The 20,316-nt window shown below is 43.2% G+C and overlaps 1 protein-coding gene across 9 annotated transcripts in view; it reads left to right on the top strand.

Moving 5' to 3' along the window:
- XYLB (xylulokinase) overlaps positions 1-18,860 on the top strand; it is an 84,397-nt gene extending 65,537 nt beyond the window's left edge. For 3 of the 9 annotated variants that reach the window (XM_088150850.1, XM_025166731.2, XM_088150849.1), the window contains 3 exons: positions 756-843; positions 2,669-2,763; positions 17,742-18,857. In XM_088150850.1, the coding sequence (XP_088006976.1) occupies positions 756-843; positions 2,669-2,763; positions 17,742-17,807 (249 nt within the window). In that variant the 3' untranslated portion in view covers positions 17,808-18,857. Of the gene's footprint in view, positions 1-755; positions 844-2,668; positions 2,764-17,741 lie in introns of those variants that run through there. The other 6 variants (XM_088150846.1, XM_007428356.4, XM_088150847.1 and 3 more) reach the window with 4 other exon arrangements.
- Positions 18,861-20,316: the final 1,456 nt, after the last annotated feature.

Raw genomic sequence — 20,316 nt, 5'->3', positions numbered from 1 at the left:
ATCCTTGTGCACTTTTCCATAGAATTGGATTTATGTAGTCAGGGTTTACAAAACCTGGGGACAATCTGTAATCTATGCAGGCATTAGATTTATATCCCACCTTTTTTCCATGACCTCAAGGAGGTTTATATGAAGGTCTCCCTTCAATTTATCCCCACCACAATGACCCTTGAGGTAGGCTGAGAGAGAACAGCTGGCCCAAAGTCACCTGGTTTTGGCCCTTTGAGGTAGGCCAGGTCAGGAAATAGACACTGCAAGATTAGAGGAATGCTACTTTATTGTTGTAGGGTATATAACAGAATCTTGAAAGCCTGGCAGAGTTTCTCTCTACTTCATCTTATACCAAACAGAAACAAGAAGGGGTTATTTTGAGTTTCTGTCTCATGTTTTTCACTTTCCCATGCCTGAGTTGTCATGTTTCCTCCCATAATGATTCATCCATTCTTTCATCAAGGTTATCTCTACATTATTTTGTGCCTAGTAAATTTCCATGACTGAGGATGGATTTCAACCTAGGCCTCTGGAGTCCTTGTCCAATACCTGAACTATTACGCTCCATTATACCTGTTACTTTTTGCCATTGGGCCATATCCTTTTCAAAGAGGTGCCTTAAACTACTTTTTAACTGGTTTCCCAGTTGTGATTCCTAGCATCAGGTCTCCTCTGGCTGCAAATCTTGTCATGGCAATGGAAGCAAATTGCTGAGTGACTTTGTTTCCTAATCAGGTTGTCATAGATCTTCTTTTTCTTTTCAGGTCCTGTCCGATGTGTTCAGTGTTCCAGTGTACACTATTGACACTGCTAATTCAGCCTGTTTAGGTTCCGCTTACAGGGCAATCCATGGTAAGTCAACCAGAAGGCCCTCTAAGCATTGGGCGTACAGCCAGTAGAATACACTAAAGGTAGCTGCCTCTTAGATGGGTCTCAAGCATACATTTGCCCTCTTGTTTGCTGTTTCCTGTGATGCTCTCTTGGATCGGGATACCTTACCTTGATCAGATTTGATCCTCAAGGAAGAATCTTCAGGCCCAGCTGTCTTTCATCTTCTTCTACAATAGTTGATCTTCACCAGATTGATTTATTTGTTGGTTTGCTTATGCTATTTATTTCATGTATACATCAGCCCAACTCACAGAAGCAACTCTGGGTGGCTTACAATTAGTCAGAAACATAAAAACAAAAGAACTAGAGACATAATCAGCACTCCCAAATAAAATAACAGAATAATTGAGGCCAACTGTCACATATTCCATACAAGATCTTTCATTTCTGTGTTGGGATCTTCTCATGATCTTTCATGGCTAGCAGTGATTCCTGAGTCTCTCCTCCCCTAATGTGTGACATTATATGGTTGTTCTTTCTTCTTTCTCTCCTCTTCTCAAGGCAAGGTGATTTAAAAGTCACCCAGTAAAGCAGCAAGAGATTTTGGGGGTAGGGGAGCAGTTCAGTGGGCTGTTTTGTTTTTTCTTTCATTGGGCCAACCTGTCTCCCCTAACCCCCCACCTTGGTCTATAGCCACCCCAGCCCTACATTCCAGCTTTTTGCAAATCCCAGTCCTAGAGGTATGGTCCATCTTGCAAGACAAGAGGGATCAAAGAAGTATGCCTGGCTTACTAACCATGTAATCTATGAAATGCCAGGAAGGAAATCCCCTTACTGGGAAAAAAAATACCATCCTTCCCCCAGATGGCATCCTCTGCTTGTGTTGGCCTTGTAACTCCATGGATCAATCACTTCTAGTCTTCACCCACCTGAAGGGCAGCCCATTGAAGAAGGATGAGGCCACCAAGCTGGGAAAGGCTGAGATAACAATAGTTATATGGTGTTAAGGAGGAAGGCAGAGCTTTTTAAAAAAATTATAGGACCTTATCTGTCACCTCTTTCTTGGAGAGTGCTTCCTAGAACAGTATAGTTCTGGTCATTTGTAGCCACACCAGGCTTATAAAGAGTGACTGTTGTAGCTGCTAGTGGTAAGTCAACTTTGGTAGGAGATTCCTGCTTTTCCTTTATATCACATAAGACTAAGGTATTGTTGCATAAGTATATGCCCAAGGACAGTTTTGTGGCATTCTAAAAGGCTCCTGAATTATTACATTGTAGACTTAGGTGGACAAAAGCCCATTATCCCAGCATGTTCCAGTTCACAAAAGCTTCTGCCCAGTAGTTTTGTTAGACTTGGAGGTACCACAAGACTCTCACATGTGTGAATATGTGTGTATGGGCGCACTAACAGGGCTAATCCTCTGGATCAGACCATGGAGCTATAACATTTGTGGCTATATTTATAAGAGTGAGCTAAAGTTTTCCCTTTGTGTTATCCCCTTCAAAAAAAAACAAAAAAACTAGCTTGGACCTTGAATTTATTCCTTCTTCATCATTTCTCATCTCTTTGTTGCCTTATCATCATTCTTCAGCAATCACTGATACCGTTGAACTTGCAACTGTGTGGCCAGCTTTGCCCTCCATGGGACAAATTGAATTATTGACCCAAATGTGATCTCTGAGACCCCACATGCCTAGATCTGTGCATTTGAAAATAAAATCTTTACTCTTTATCCTTCACTTCTGAAGACTGACCCGCCTGAGGAAGATCAATGCAACGTATTCATCTGCCAAGGAGTTCAGACACATCCCTCATCTTGTTTCTCCTCATTGATCTTCTTGGTAGGACTTGTGGCAGAGACGAGCGTGCCCTTGACCGATGTTGTGAAATCAGCACCAGGGCCCCGATTAGCAGCTACTCCAACAGCAGGCGCAGCTCAGGTAAGATGATGGCCTTGCTTTCTTTCTCCCTTGGTCCTGTTTGCTTTAAAATTACAATGGTAATACAAATTATTATGATTGTTTTACTTTGGGAATTGAACTTAATCTGAAGGGCATGCTGCAAATCTGTAATGAATCTGGAAGCTTTGGAGTCTTCTGAGGAAAGGTTGGGATGGAATATCAGGTTTGCACGAGAAGAGGGAACTAGTAAGGTCAGTGCATACGTATGGTGTGTGTGTGTGTGTTTGTATATATGCATGCAGTATATGCCCTTAGGGTTGGGGTAAGCAACCTGGTGCCCTCTAGATGTTTTGGGCTACAGGACCCACAATCCCTTGCTGCTGGACAGGTTGGGTGAAGCATATGTTCAAAACATCTGGAAGCCATCAGGCTGCCTCCCTGGGTTTTTGGAGCATTCGTTGAGAAAGCTATATATCTAAGCAACTCTTCCCACAAAAATGTATCTCCTGATGAATCCCAGGATGGAGCCGCATTCTTCTGAATGTACTGACCTAAGCTTGTCCCTTGACTTGCACATGTGCTATAGAACTCAAGGCCAATACTGAACTCTGGCTGCCTAGTTGAAGGGGAGATTAATGCAGATGGACATTTTTGTGTATCGCTGTACATCTGGATGAACGTCTGAGAGATGAACTTCTGAGGGATTCCAGAGCTCTTGGGAACATAGTTGGAATATCAAACTACCTTGGGCAAACCCTTGGGAATCTATATGCCTGTCTTCCTGTGCTGTGCTTTTACTTACCCTGATGGTGAGATGTCGAGCTGGGTTTTACTGCAGTAGTGGAGAAGACAACTTTTGATGTCCCCATACTGTGTCTCTCTAGCCTCCATAGTTTTTCTGTGATAGAAATCTGTACAGATTCTTCCATGAGCATCATAGCGTCAAAAGCCAGAGAGTTTGCCAATATTCCAGAGTGTTAATATGAAAACTGCCAGGGAAGTTTATAATCTGATGAGTCAGTTTGGTTTTGTTTTTAACAGGCTGCATCTCCTTGTCTATCTGATTTTGTTCTGTTGAGTTTAGCAGCTTTCATTTAAGTGATGGTTCTTTTTATAAACCTCAAAGTTGACCAGAGGTTAAGTGCTATCTTCTCTGTAAAATAACTATATGAAGTGTTGTCTTGATCAGAGCCCCTCCAGTTTGCTTTGAGGGTATACAAAATATGTGTTTTCACTGGGAGAAGAAATGCAAACAGACACTTTTATATAAATAACCTTCATAAGGCAGAATTTACTTGTGTGTGTGTGTTTATGTACACACATGCATATTGTCTTGTCTCCCCATAGTTGATTCCCCAGCATCTGGTGATTGCCTTTTGAATGGGTAGAATTAATTTATTGAAAAGTGCTATTTCTGAGTGGCATCAAGTTATGCAAACACTATTTCTACAGTGCTTAACCTTCAGCAATGTCTGTAGAAGGTGGAGGGTCAACAATGGTAAGACAGTTAATGGTGTGTCATGGTGCAAGTGTGCACATTCAAAAGGAGTGGGGGCTTGTGTTGTGATGGTCCATCTGCCATCTTGCTGATTTTGACACCCCTCCATCCCTGCCCTGATGCCATTATTGATCTCTGTTGGGATATCTGGTGTCCTTGCTTTATCAAGGACAACATAGTATAAAGAACTATGGAGTTTTTAAGTCAAACTATGACCACCATTGATCGTGGAACCAAAGCTGGATCTTGGCACTTAGCCAGCCTCATCGGTAATGACCAGTTGGAGTGTAGAGGGGATGTTAGTAGTTCTAAACAGGCCCAGATGAATTTCTGGAATGTCACAGATATACCCACTAAAACTGCTGCTAAGAATATTTACTTGTTTAACTTTTTACATAATTGATTACCAGGGTCTCACGGTGGTTTACTATAAACATTTATAGTATGTTCTGGATTTTCCCTGGATGTTCCATCTCTGAAATAGAATACTTTGCATATACCTAAAAATTAGGTGTTCTCTAGGTGTACCATGTACTGCTATAGAGGGAAGAGGGAATGGCCTTGAAGGACAGAAGGAAGACTCACTACCAAGGCAATGGTCAGATAAGAGGGGCTTGAGCCTGGGCCAAGAAAGTAAGTTGAGAAAATGTCTCAGAAGCCCCTCCCCAGTTCACACAAAAATAAAGGGAGGGAGAGGGAAGCACATTCAGACTTGCAAGATTCTGTTACTACAGCTGTTACAATAAAAATAGTCTGACCTACATGGCATTGGTTTCTTAATTGGTCTGCCTTGTAGGGCTCACAACAGTCTTACAAGTTTGAATGAACATGTTCTCTTAGACTTGTGAATTACTTGATCACAACAAGTCATTCCTGTAATATAATTTGCTAGATATATTGCACTCCTGGTATATCAAGATTATCCCCAACAGGCTTGATTAGAAATAATAAACAAGTGTTCGGGGGCCCAGGAACTTCTGATAAGGGTCTTCATTCTAGAAATAAAGAAGAATTTATGATGAAAGGATTCCAGCAATTGCTATATAGCCAAAGGGTATAAAAATTAACTCTGTGTTCAGTTTTTACATCACTTTCTCCTGCCTTCATTCTGCAGTGACTAAGAGACAGGAGTTTCCATCTGTTGCTACTCTTGGTAATGGACAAATCTGATAACAGGTTGTGCTCCTCCAACAATTTGAGAACAACTACACACGGGCATCTCTCGATTATGAGATTGCAGTCTCCAGGCGGCTTGCTGGCCTTATTCCTTTCCTTCTGCTTCAGGTCTCTTTTGTGCTGCCTCCGAAGCATCTGGGAGGTGGATCTTACCAGCTTGCAGCTCATTCGGATGTGCACATCACCAGCTGATGTTGCAGTCAGGCCTGCGTGAGAGAGAGGGCTTTAAATCTTTGTCTTGTTAAGAAGAGGAGTGGGAAATGGTGGCCTTTCCTCTGTTGGACTCTAGCTTCTGTTGGTCTCAGTCAGCACAGGCCACAAGGATAGAAGCAACATCTGGAAACGAAATGGAAATATGGAGCCTTCTCCCATTATGGATCTAAAATAAGGGAGCCATGGAGAATTTTACAAACTAAGCAGAAGGAGGTGCCTGTCTTTGTGGCTGGGATTCTTGGTGAAGGTCCTCATTTATCATGATGACGATGATGTAGATTTGGGAGAGCTGGCCTGGAGCAGCTGATCCTTCTTCCCATCAGCAGCAAATGAATAGGCTGTTAAAAAGGCCATCTAATGGTAATTAACTTTTGCTCATTATCCATCTAGGCTTGGTGTGAATGACCAGCTGAGCCCGTTGAGTTCTTCGCATTTTGTTCCAGTAAATCTGTTGAGGTTCTCACTCCCTGTCTCCCCCTCCCCCCACTGAAAGAAGGAAAGAAAGAAAGATTTGAAAACATTTCTTTTAGAAAAGGAAGATTAATCCAGAGCAGGAAGCATGACTGAAATAACTGGGGAGATTTTATAACACTAAGTATGTGCTAACAGACAGTCAGGACCCATTACGGCCGCATTAAAATGCAGGAGTAGTTTAGCAATCTATTAAAACCGGAGATGCTTGGCTTGTTGGTTAATTAAGCCAAAAGGTGCGCGTGTACACACATACACACGCACACAAGTCCCATGCCCTACAAAATGGCCTAACGACTTTAACAAGCACAATACTTTTGCTATTTGTTCATATGTGAGTGCCGACTTTGTTAACCCAAAATGTAAGTAGGGCTAAAGCTTTAAATTCCTGCCCTTCCTCCCTTCTCATTCATTTTATATAGATATATTCTTCTTTCCCATCCTTGGGCAATCAGAGGACTCAGCTAGAGGGTAGGTGCATGGAGCTCATTTCCATATTTTCACAGAATCACAGGGCCAGAAGGGACCTTGGAGATCTTCCAGTCTAGCTCCCTACCCGCGATAGGTGTCCTCATCTCACTCCATACTTTGGCTTGAAAACCTTCGGTGATGGAGCACTGATAACTACAAGAGGCAGGCTTTCCCACTGCTTAATGGCTCTCATGGTGTCAGCCTTCCCAGGTAGACCAGACAGAAAATGCGACCAGATGAGCTCATTCTACTTTATTGTAAGGCTGCATTAACAGAATCTTGCAAGTCTGAAAGTACAAATCTCCTGCCGTCTCTTTTTACAGCCTGATAGGTTAGGGAGGATCCTTTCTCAGTTTCTTTCTCTGTCCGTTATGCAGCTGCGGGCTATGCCCCCCTTATCTGATCATTCCCTAAGCAGCATCTCTTCCCCCCATCTCCTAAGGTCATAGGTCATTCCCGCATACTATTACACATGATTGGGAAATTCCTCCTTATTTCAAGTTTATATCTCCCCATGTAAAGGTTTCACCTTCTGGTTCTAGACCTTTCCTCAGGTGCTATGGACAATCAATTGACTCCCTCTTCCCTGGGGCAGCCCTTCAGGTATTGGAATATTGAATTTTAAGCTAGATAATGGCATATATGGTATTAGGCCATGATGTGGTAGTTTGGACTTACCATGTATGAACTCAACCATTGTAGTTTATGGTACAACACAGTGTGGGAAATCTGTCATTGGCTGCAGTGAGTGCCAGCTCCAAATCTTTATATCAGTGTTTGTATTTGTAATGGTATGTGGGAATGATTTACAGACCTGCAAAGGTTGTAAATGTGAGGATTGGTCGTAAAGTTACTTTTTCATCACCATCATAACCGCAAACAGTCGCTAAATGAGGCAGTTGCCAAGTGAGGATTACCTGCGTACAAAAGGGAGATAAGCATGAAATGATAACTAAAGGATGACACTGTGCCTGGATGCTCTGTGATAGAACCATAATGGTACTCATTGGAGATTAAGAGCTCCATCTGGACGCCTTGCTGGACTGAAAAAATTAGGTTCTGATCTAGCATTTCTGTTTTACTGGCCTTCAAGGCCCCATGTGTTGTCTTATGTGGTTGTTATACTGGCCTTCAAGGCCCCATGTGTTGTCTTATGTGGTTGTTATACTGTAAGTCTGTTGCCATGAGGTTGCTGTAAGCGTAGGCTCTGAGGTTCGGTAACAATTTACTTGAGGAATCTAATGGAGGAGGAATTATTGACAATGCAGCTATTACTTGCCTCTAATGCAATTTGGACACAAGTAGCAAGTAAAATGTGATGGAATGGACTTATGAAGGCCAGGCTCAGGGAGATAAGCGTGTTCTTAGCCCCCAGCAGTAGCGTGGGAAGTTCAAGAAGATGAGGCTGGCACCTCCCTAAGGAATTCACAGTGTTGTGGCTGGCTGGCTTGGGAGCTAGGGTTCAGTCTGGGGAGATTTTCTGTCTGGAGGTTGTAGCTAATAAACGCAACAGAACTGTATTTGCATTGTCTCTTGGAGTTCTTTGGGCTGAACCTGACATAAAACTAGCCATGGATAGATTCCACAGATGCACGTAAACTACCTTTCCTTGTGACGCAATGTATTTTGCTGCTTCAGAAACAAGACCGTATTCCTATGGATCATTTTAATGCATCATTGAATGTTCTTTATATCCTTTGGACATCAGTTACAAAAAATAAGCCCATTTCGCGCTCCCAGCCTATATCCTCCTGAAATCTCTTTGAAAGATATTGGCTCAAGCAAAGGCCAGAAGTCTGTCCTTCCTAGAAATGTGAAAGAATTCGCTTTTCCCACATTCAGTGGTGGGCAAGTATTTGGATGGTCAACTTTTAATTTCCAAAACACGGAAGGGTCGGGGCTGGTCAACAGGAGTGAATTTATGAAGGGGAGAAGCTTTTGGGGGCCTTGGTCTCGAAGAAAAATGGTTGGTTACTTTTGTGGCAGTCAACCAGCGTGATTGTCCTTCTGGACTTTGATTTCTAAAAATCCACTGAGGTGTGTGAGGATGGAGGCTTTGCAGTAGGTAACTTGGATTCTGGGTTGAAATAAGCTGTGGGTGGGGCCAGATAGATAAGGGACCGAAGAAAGGTTAATAACAATTTTTTTAAGTTGACCTTGATGGCTTTTCAGATGATCAGTTCTGTTAGTTGCAAGGAGGAGATCTGAGATGTTGGACCAATAAAATCATTGATAGTTTTCAGCCCTGAAGAAGAAAAGACGTGTTTTAATTAAAAAAAAAAAAAATTACAGTGGAACCTCAGTTTACGAACTTAATTCGTTCCGTGACTCTGGTTGCAACCCGAATTGGTCGCAACCCGAAGGAAATTTCCCCATAAGGTTCAATGTAATTACCATTAATCCGTTCTGGCGTGGAGGACAAGGAGGCGGCTATTGCTTGGAGGGAGAGTCCCCCCCCCCACGACCACGTGTCAGGGGCGGAAAAATGGCCGCGGACCACGTGTCAGGGGCAGAAAAATGGCCGCGGACCACGTGTCAGGGGCAGAAAAATGGCCGCGGACTACGTGTCAGGGGTGGAAAAATGGCCGCGGACCACGTGTCAGGGGCGGAAAAATGGCCGTGGACTGTGTCACAGGAGGGAAAATGGCCGCGTATCCTGTTCGTACCCCGAGGCGGAGTTCGCAAACCGAAGCAAAATTTTGCAGCCGGAGCTGGTCGTAACCCGAAAAGTTCGTTAACAGAAGCGTTCGTAACCTGAGGTTCCACTGTAAACAGTTCAGCCAGCACTTCTAGAGACATGTTGGTAGTATTCAAGATGTTAGCGGACTGTTTGAAACTGGGAAATTAAGCCTTCATTGTTTAATTTGTTGATTAGAATACTTAGTTTAAAAGTGTTTGCTTGATTGAAAAGTAAAAGATGACTCAACCCCTTTTTTTTAATGATGTTTTAAGTAAACATCATTACTTAATTTTAGTCACTTTATATAAACACCACAATTGTGCATAGTTTCTTTGAAAGCAATTGGCATACTTTGCTAAAAAAATGGAACCTTGCACAGCATAGCAGGCAACTAATTCAGGGAATAGCATCAGTTTTGGTAAATTTCTCTGCTAAAAAGAAATGTACAAAATGTAGTGTTGGGGTGAGCTGAAAAAAATGTAATGTTGGGGTGAGCTGCATACCTAAAAAATGCACAGTTGGAAAAATTGCTTGGGAAAAAAAAGATAAACTTGGAAGTGTTCATGAAAAAAGTGTATATCGGGGCGGGTTCAGCATGAACATGTTTATGGTAAGGAACAGTGTGTACCAAACGCATATGTTAGAGAAAGTTACAGACAGTAAGAGTTGAAGGCTTTAGTTGCTTATTTCTAAAAGATTCTCTGAAACTTTTTTAGGGAAAAAAAACAAAAACTGAGTGATAGAAATAGTCAGTAGTTCCACACCTGTACAATCCAACTTTTCACACGCAGAACAGAATGTCCCTTCTCAGAAGATGCTTGGTGTAGAATAATGTTTTTATTCCACCCAAATATAGTTATCTATTGATTTCATTGATAAGCAGTTAATCAATTCAAGCTCGTGCAATCAGCCAAAATTTCCCTTCTGGCAATCCTATCTTGGTTTTCTGTACAAGAACAGCCTTATGATCAAGGTTTTTGAGCTGCCAAGTTTATTTTACGCGTCATATTTATGGGAATAAAGAGAGGCGGGGCTTCTCGGGCAAGGAGGTCAAAAACATCAAAATGGGCAGTGGCAGCTATGTGATCAAAGCCCCACCCCCTTTTTACCTGGGCCAGTGAATGTTAAAAGGGGGCGGGGCTTTGATCATGTGGTTGCTGGCACCATTGGGATTTTTTTGAACCCGGCCCCGGGACACCCTGGCACCGCAGAAGAGGTGAATGTTTAGAGAAGATTAAGACCAACAAAGAAAAGATTTAGTTTTCTCTCCACGTTTGCATGGATTTGAAACAAAAGCCGAACATCAGTTATTCATGCTAATGGCTGGGAGATCCATTGCAACAGATGCTTGAATTTTGCAAATTAGCAAGTTAAGCAGTCAAGTCCAATAAAAGTCAAAAAGACTGTAGCCTTAAATGTAGCTGTTCGTTTCATCTGACACTTTTAATTTAAAGCCCAGTGGATCACCCTAATGCCTCTGAGTAGGCCCATATATAAAAGTGTCATAATAAGGGTTCTTTTCTTTTCCTTTTTAGTTGTAAAAACAATAATGCTACTAATAAGATTTGCAACGAGGAAGGAACACAGAGCTTGCAATTTTGGGAGCGTATTTGCTTTCAGCTATACGGGAGGCCATTCTATTAAATCTCAGCTGGAACAGAGCAAGCCAGCTTTATCAGGGCTGCAGATAATCAAAGTGAGAATTAGTGAGGCTTGACTGTAGATATTTCAGTAAATAAAAGAGCTATTTTTGCCTGACATATTGATGCTCCTAATGTAGCCATAAGTGCTTGTTCGGTAGTTTGCTTGTTGCAACATATATATTCAAGGAAAATAAGGTGTTCTACTTGGCTGGGAGGAGGTGACGGTTTGTTAGGATACGCAGGAGGTTAGAGCCTCGTCGTCCTCTGGGGCTCGTTTTTATGTGGGTCGGCTTCCCCCTCTTGTGCTTTTCTTTGTTGTGGGGGTGGACAGTTTGGGTGATTGAGGGTCACAGTCACATTGAGGAGCTGTGCGAGGACAATAGTGGGGAACGATGCAAAGGGGACACAGTCATGTTTTGTGTGCAAATGAGGCCAGGATTTCCTGGGGTCTCTTCTTTTCCTGGGTTTCTGGCGAGATTGAGGGATGTGACCCTTCTCTCTCTCCCTCTCCCTCTCTTCCTTTTCCTCCTGCTTGTCTGCCTGGGTCTCCTCCTCCTCCTCCTCCTCCTCTTCCTCCTCCTCCTGCTTGTCTGTCTCCTCCTCTTCCTCTTCCTCTTCCTCTTCCCCCTCCTCCTCCTCCTCCTCCTCCCTGCCCCTACCCCCTCTTTTTCTATTACCCTATCCCTTTCTGTTTTCTTATCCCTTCCCTACTCCTACCCCCACCCCTTTCCCTATTCCTGTAGAGTACCCTTGAAGGAATGGCCTTGAAGGACAGGAAGAAGAGCCACTTTCAAGGCAGTGGTCAGATAAGAGGGGGTTGAGCCCAGGACAGTAACTTGAAAACATGTCTCAGACAAACCCCTCCCTAGTTCACATGAAGATAAAGGGAGGAAGGGGGAAACACATTCAGACTTGCAAGATTCTGTTACTACAGCTGTTAACAGTAAAAGTAATCCTGACCTATATGTGGCATGGGTTTCTCAGTCTGGTCTATCTTATTATTTATATCGCTGCCCATCTCACAGACGTGACTATCTTGTAGGGCTGATACTTCCTCTTCTCTTCTCTTCTCTTCTCTTCTCTTCTCTTCTCTTCTCTTCTCTTCTCTTCTCTTCTCTTCTCTTCTCTTCTCTTCTCTTTTTTCTGGCCTTCTGCTACACTTTGCTTGTCTTTCCCACCTCAACATGGTAGCAAAGTGTCTATTCTATTCTCAGCAATTGTGTTTGGAGGAGTGTGAGGGTCTGCAGGCTAACGAATGACTCTTAAGCGAGGGGCGAGCTGGCTCACTGACTACAGAAACATCTGATAAACACCCTCCCCCCTTTTTCTCCAATGGACAGCAGGGGGTGGGATTCAGAAGGAGTGGAAGTGACCATTGTCTTTGTCTCTGGACAGTCTTGGTCAAATGTCAGACAAGCAAGTACTTTCAGAAACAGATTTTGTCTGACTGGGCCAAGGAAGTCAGGCCCAGCATGCAAAAAACCTTGGGACGACTGAACTCAGTGCATTAAAGTCGGCAAAGAAAGTTTTGGAGTTGCATGATTGTGATTTATTTCTTTTCAGTGCTGCTTTTGCTTAGGTTCTCTTGCCTGCTTCCATTCGCTGTCCCTGGTTCCTTTCTTTGCTCAGGTGAATGATTCCTAGTGCTGATATGCAGCTCTCAGCCTCAGCTTGTAATTTGATGCAACCAATCCATTTTCCTCCCTCCCTCCCTCCCTCCCTCCCCTCCCCTCATTCATCCATCCATCTCTCCCCTCCCTCCCTCCCTCCCTCCCTTCTTTCCTTTCTTTCCCTCCCTCCCTCCCCTCTCTCCCCTCCCCTCTCCTCTTCCATCCTCCTCTCTCTCTCTCTCCCTCTCCTCCCCTCCCCTCCCCTCTCCTCATCCATCCTTCTCTCTCTCCCTCCCCTCCCCTCCCCTCCCCTATCCATCCATCCATCCATCCATCCATCCATCCATCCATCCATCCTTCTTTCTTCTTCCTTTCTTCCTCCCTCCGGGGCATCAGGGAGGGTCCAAAAATTCAAGATAGCAGCCATGACTAGGCAATCAAAGCTCCATGCATGAGATACATAAATATGGGGCACATTTTTGATTGCACAATTGTAACTTTCTTGACCAGCCCCGTGGGACCTCCCCGAAATCTCACCTTGCTGCAAGAGGCTCCCAGAAACTCCCCTAAAACAGTTTGGGAGCCACATGTCAAGGAAACCTAGGATTATCACCTCCAGCTTCCACCAAGGTGCCGCTTAACTCTGCCCAAGACATTGACTGTGACCCTCTGCCGTGCTGGCTTCCCATCCACCGCTCAGTTTGTACTAATTCGTACAGGTGGCGGAGTTCATCTCCGCCCATTGACGAATGCAAGGCACTTGGGTGCAGAGCTTTTGTTCTCTTTCCGAGCACTGAGTTGGCCGTAATGGGAGCTTGCAAAGCGCTGGAGCGGATGAGTGGGGGAAAGATGCGGTTCTGAAGAGCTTCAGAGCCACAGCGAGTGGGACGACTACGCATTTCACCAGAGGTTACCCTGATGCCTGCCATCATCTCTAGATTGTGTGCTTTGCTTGGAGTCCTTTGCCATCGCAATGTATCTCGCTGTAATAAGTGGCTGATACATAGAGCAAGAAGACGAAAACCAAGGTTCTCTGCTCACCGTTCGCATCTCCATAGAAACTGACCGAGTTAGACATTAAAATGTAGCTGTAAAAGAATTGCTAATACAAGGCCAGAGGAAACATTTTATCTTCCCTGTTAATGTACAAAATACTTCACGATCGGTTTCATTTGTCTCGACAAAAGTCAAGCTGGGCTCGCTGCCTTTTCCAGCAAGATAGGACCCCCCCCCCCCCAGCATCGCTACAGCTGAACACATCTCTTGTTACCAAGGCCAAACCCTGTGCTTGGCCTCCTGACTTACGGAGGAGATGCTGAGTCGCTGAACGACTGCCGTTGGTATGAGAGCTCCCTTTTGGGTTAGAAAAAGCATCCCCGTTGCATTGTCTAGCTAACCTGATAGGCTAGTTTTCGGTGTTGGGGGAACATTCATTTCTTCCTTATGGGGTTTCTCTCCCACTTTTCATTCATGAGGTCAGGATGGGGTCCCTAGCGCTCCCTCTTGGGATTTTTCCCCACAAGAGCAACCCTCGCAGATAGGTTGGGTTGGGAAAGAGGGACTGGCCCAGTCACCCAGTGTGCTTCTCTGGCTGAGAGTGGACTTCAACCTGGGTCTCCCCTGTGGAGGTCCAGTATCTTTACTACTGCATCATGTTGGCTGTCTAAGGCAATTGCTTTCTTGCCTATACATATCTGTATTTATATAGATGTATACGTCATTCCCTCTGCCAATTTACCCTAAAACAGCCCTGTGATGTCAGCTGGGCTGTGGGGAAATTATTGGCCCAAAGTCACCCATAGAACTTCCATGGTTGAGGATAAACTAAAACCCATGTGTCCCCACCCTTAATCCAACACTCACAACATTGCACCCCACTGGAGCTCAGTTTACGTTATTTCTGTACTGCCAACTCCCCAAAGACTCCTGGTAGTTTATGGAAATTGACCATAAAGCCCATTAAAAAAAATTAAAAAACATAAACCATAAAAACATTCAAAACTTCTCCATCCTTGACCACCAACCCCATCCAATTACTTCCTTCTTCCTCATTCTTTAAAGGCCACATAAAAGAATTCTGTTTTCGGAGCTCTCCAAAGGGTTACTGTGGATAGCTTCATTAAGATCTCTGGAGGAAAGGTGTTCCAGAGTAGAAATATCAGAAGTATCAAGTTTAAGCCCCTTCCTTTGATTTCAGTGAGGGGGGGCTCTCAGCAACCCATTCTGGCCAAACAATCTGGGCGGGTCTGTTCTACTTGAAGCAGGTGATCCCCAGACACGTAGGTGTCAAGCCATATTGTTGCGTTAAAGCCACAATTTTGAATTGTACTTGGAAGCTTGTTTATAGCTGTTGCAGCACTGACAAAACTGGCTTTTCATATTATAGTGAATGTTCTTAGCCATCAGCAGATCAGCATCAACTGGAACCCTCCTAATTGGGCCTTCCACCTTGAAGCTGTCAATAACACTGAGTGTCAAAGCAACTAGGATGTAATCTGAACATCACAAAGGGCTCACCCTCTTGTCCTCTAATCTCAGATCACCTGCCACCTGCTCATGCATGAATGCCAGAACCACTGTATGGCTACCTTGGTGTAGGGGGCCAGACTTATTTGGGACAAGCCCATGGTGGCCATGAACTCCTGAATGTCTCTGGAACCCATCCCAAGAGCAGATAGAGTACTCCAAAAGCCAAGAGTAGTCCACCATCAGTTCCAAGAAATCAGGACATGTCCTGGCTATTCAGCAAGGTAGGCTGTGCACAAGCAGGATCCCTAGCTTGTCTCTCTGACCCAGCATCATGAACAGGCATTCACCGCCTATCACCTCTAGAGCAGAACCCAACCACTGCAAGATCATCACCATCCCACCTGTCCTATCCTGGGATTGTGGCTTGTGCAGGACCCGAAACCTGGTTGTTTCACCACTCTTCTGTAGAGAGTTCTCAGTAACATCTACCAGATCTGCACACGCATTGAAGTCATGAACAAAAATTGTCATTTTGTACAGACCTGGCAGTTACCTTACAGACCTGGTGTTGATTAACTAAGGTAAAGCCATCTACGGACAAATTTGTCTTTCAGCTAGCTTCTGTAGCTTTACCTGTGCTACTAACCCCAGACTTTAAGAGACTGAGTGGGTGGAAGCTGTACAGTGAGAGATCCAAACTTGAAATAAGGGGGAATGTCCTCACGGTGAATGCTAATAAGCACTGGAATAGCCTGCTTTCTGAAGTTGTGGGTGCAAATAAGGATCCCGTCCTCATCACTGGAAGGTTTCAAGAAAAAATTGAAGAATTCTTTGTCCAGGATGGCATGAGGATCCCTGCGCTGGGCAGAGGCTTGAACTTTTGAACAGAGGCTTTTCTGCCTGGGGAATTCTGGGAGTTGAAGTCCACACATCTTCATCCAAGGTTGAGGAATACTGATATAATGCATAATGTACATTGTGCTGTATAATGACATTTCCCCCCAAATGTTGAGATCTTACAAGGAAAAGGCAGGGGACAAGAGAATCTCATTCTTCCTTTTTCTAGTATGGATGGCGAAAACTATTTGTTACAGGAATAAATACTGGCTCTTTAATAGTTTTCTCATGCCAGAACTCGAGTTGCTAGGGTTGTATGTCCAGGGGTGATTGATAGATTGTATGGAGAAGTTGTGTTCGACTGCCTCAGGACAAAAATGCATCTTCCCCTATTTTCCAAAACTGAGCCTTTTATTTAGTTAAATTACAGCAATGTTTCTCAACCTTGGCAACTTGAAGATGTGTGGACTTCAATTCCCCATGCTGGCTGGGGAATTCTGGGAGTTGAAGTCTACACATCTTCAAGTTGCCAAGGTTGAGACACACTGAATTAGAGGTTAGTAGGTCATTTTGCATGGCAATCTATGTACCTGTAAAGCCTTTTTTTTTTTTTTTACATTATATTATATGTCTACTAGCTCTTCCATTTGACAAGTGAATTTTTTTTAGTAGTTCCATCCATGAAATTTAGGAGAATTACTGCAGAGTAACCAAATAGCTTTGTCTTTGGGAGTAAATTCTCAACCATTGTGTTCTCTGTGATTTCTCCTTTGGACTTTTTCCATTATCACATGAAAAGATGAGTTGGCAGGACAATCCCTACTGTGTGGATACAGGACATTTCCCAAGAACCACAGCTTCTTGTTGAAGAGGTCTTCATCTCAAAACTTTATGGAGTATCAGTCAATCCAGCTAAATCTATGAAGTGTTAACATTTCACCTTACAAAGTCTTCCCCAACGTTGAATCCTCCATGTCTGTTGGATACAACACTCAGATTCCTAGTTAGATTGGGAAAAGCATGTGTGGGACTGTTTTTGTTTGCCTGATGACACCCATAAAATTCTCCAGATGCTCCAATTCAGTGGTCTTCTTTATCTTATTTGTAACTGGCATATTTCAAGTGATCATCTCAAGACTTTTCTTCCTTCGGTAGGTTACTTCAAATGATCCACAGTGATCATGAAATAATCTATAAGAGTGGTATTTGTGCCCTAATTCACATGCAGGAGCATTGTCTAGACCAGCTTTTCAACTGTTGCAGCTTTCAGATGTGAAGATTTCAAGTGCTAGGTTCTCAGTTGGCAGGGTCATTCTGAGAGTTGAAATCACATAACTGGAAGTGTCCAAATTTGGAGAACACTGGCCTAGACTTTAACTCTGTTAATAGTCTTTCCCAACTTAGTGAGCTCCAGATGTTGTTGAATTACAGGTCCTGTTGGGTCCCAGCCAGCATGCAGGCAGGAATTCTAGAGCAAGTGGTACATTTTGTCCTTGAGTGTCCTAGTAGCTGGGGTAACACTCCAAAAAGTAGAGGATTGATGAATCAGGACAAAAACTAGATTTGATTTGATTTAAGGTTATTTTTAATTAAAATTAAATTAATTAATTCCCCCAATCATGTCATTTGAATTTTCTTCCACATTAAAAGTGATAATTTGGTGATAGCTTTTGGAGGTCTCTGGGGACCTCCAATCCTTGTCCTTAAGCTGCACATCTCCCTTGTTAATTAGAAGATCTGGAGAGCATCAGTTGAAAGAGTTCGCTGTCAAACATTTTGTGCTGACAGTCTTTGCCATTGCACATGTGATCAGTCAAACACTTAGGAACACCTATTAATAAAAGCAATATCAGGTTTTTGTATCTGAGTAATGTATTTGGTTATGAGGATAAAATCCTACACAACAGGGGTGGTCTTTATTAACCCATAATATTTCCTTTCTGTTTTAGGTCTACCAACCCTTACTTAAAAGATACATGGAACTTGAGCAGGAAGTGCTGAATAAGCCAAAATAGCATCTTCTAAGAGAATCTATCAATAATGGATTACGTGAAAAGCATACGGAAGAATGAAAGAAACTGGACCCACAATTGTGTGAAACATTCCTTAATTTTGTAATTTAAATTGAACTGTGGAATAAATGCTGCGCTTGTTCTGTTTATCACGGTCCACCACAAGTGGTCCTTCAACATCCATGCACAACTCTAGTGCACTTCAAGCAAAGATTTTGCACAGTTTCAAATTAGCTTTGGACTTACCTGATCAGATGATGTTTGCTCGTTTTGAGAGCTTGGTGTTTTGAAACCAGAGCAAAGCGGTTCCTTTCTTTTTCATTTTTTTTTTCAATTTGCAAGTTCTACAGGCAGATCGTTTGCCTCTCTCGCTCTCCCAGGCTGAACTGAGCTATTCCATTTCAAGGCAGTTGCTAGAAAAAATAAATTTGCAGCCCAACTCAACCCCTGCTGCATTTTAAAGTGGGATTTCTGGAGCCTGACTGCCCTGTATCCCCCACTCCAGGGACAGGCAACTATGGTTAGAAGTATTAGGAAATGTATCTACTGCAAACATACTGTTTTATTGTTATTATATCTTCCCATGCTTTTAAATCCTACTGAGGGATAATGCCAAGGCAGCTTGTACAACTGTAGCTCACCTAACTTCCTACCGTACCAACAGGCAGGAAGCGGAAAGCATTAGCAATTTCTTTAATTTCTAATTTTTTTGAGCGGAGAAGGGATTTTTATTGCTCCTGGAGTTGTAGCAGCTCTGGGTGGGGCAGTGATTGTATGATGCTTTTTAATGCTCTCCTCCTGGCCATTTTGGTGTTGGAGAAGATTCCTGAGAATACCGTGGACAGTCAAGAAAATAAATGGATGGATCATCAAATAAATCAACTCAGAGTTCTCACTCAAGGCATAAATGACCAGATCCAAATTATCCTACTTTGGATTTTTTTTTTTTGGCAATAATTTTAATTGAAGATTTTGATTGCAATAGTAAAAACAAATACAAACTAAAATCTTATAGTAAAAGTCTCAATATTCCAAATTTGTCTGGACCATTAATTTGTCTATAACTTTCTTGGATCAAATAGTCCTATTTCGCTTTTTGCTGTTTATTTCCAATTCCTTAAATACTTAAACTTACAGTTAATTTTTCTTCTGTTCAAGAATGAAGTTACTCACCAGGTGGATTTTCAGACTTATCGTTCCATCTCTAATAGCCCTAATATAGTTAAATAGGCAATTTCCAAAAGTGATTAGAAAGTGAGCTTAGCAAACCCAGTGTTCTTTAAAAGGCTCCGCCATGGTTGTGAGAGTGATCGCTGAGCCTTTCGCCTCCTGGGACTCAATCCCACGGGAGACCGCTGTGCTGCGGTCTCCTCACAAGGAGCAGCTGTCTGGAGCACACGTGGGTCTACTCACTGGTTCTTTGGTCTTTGCTGTGGTCATTGTTTCCACTCTTATGGAGACGTGCTTAGTTTGCCATGCCTCCCCCGGAAGTGAAGTATGAATGATCATTCTTTGGACACATTATGCAAAGACCTAGCTCTGAAGATCTGAAGGACCAGGTTGGGGACAGATTCACTTGGAGAAGGTCCATCTATGTGGTCACTAAGAGTTGACACTGACTTGATAGCAGAAATTAATCAAATAGTGCAAACACCTGGCTCCCTTGAGATGTCCATAATGCTGGGAAAGATGGGACGAAAGAGAAGACGAGGATGACCAGCAGCAAGATGGATGGACTCAATTACAGTGGTGATAGACACACTGTTTGAAGAGCTGAAGGACCAGGTTATGGACAGATCGTCATGGAGAAAATCTTTGTGGTCACTAAGAGTTGAGACCAACTTGACGCACATAATCAGTTGGCCAACCAGAAGGAGTGCTGATTGGCTTATGTTGATCTCAGAATGTCCTCTGCATTTCGAGGCCAACAGTAAAGAAGACAGCTGTGGCTTAGTTTCAAAGTGTTTGGGAGAGATGTAAAAGTGGTATGGAAATATTATCTTCTTATACACTCTTCTTTTGACCATTCTAGCATTGGGTAGCTGAAAATAACTCATGATGGATCCATCCTGGCATATTCCAGATGCTCAGGAGTTGGAGCTCTAAAAATCCTTAGTCAGCAAATTTGGAACTGAAATCCTGAGACAACTAGAGATCACCAGGTTGAAAAAGTAGAATGACCCACCAAGCCCCAACACAGACCATGTTTGGTGGTCTGATAGAGGCTCAGTAGTCTCTATTTTTTATAGACCTTGATGGCAAAAGCAAAGGAGATTGAAGTCTGGCCTGGTAAGTCACAATTTGTACTGGCCTGCAGTTTATTCTTTCTTCCACCCACAAATTCAAAATCCATCACGTTGACCATCTCGATGTGCTTGTCAAGGCTTAGCTTTAAAAAAGAGCTCATCCGGGCTGTGCCGAATGCATTGCTGAAATGTATTCATCTGATGAGAATCATTTATTTGATCCCATTTCTGTAAATGAAGATCTTTGAGATTCAGACACAGATCCC

The sequence above is a fragment of the Python bivittatus genome, unplaced genomic scaffold (genome assembly GCF_059951505.1).
Source record: "Python bivittatus isolate LINGU-HERP-01145 unplaced genomic scaffold, Pbiv_v1 ctg000610_np1212, whole genome shotgun sequence".
Lineage (NCBI taxonomy): Eukaryota > Metazoa > Chordata > Lepidosauria > Squamata > Pythonidae > Python > Python bivittatus.
The sequence above is the reverse complement of the archived record's forward strand: the minus strand, read 5'-3'. Positions and strand labels throughout refer to the sequence as shown.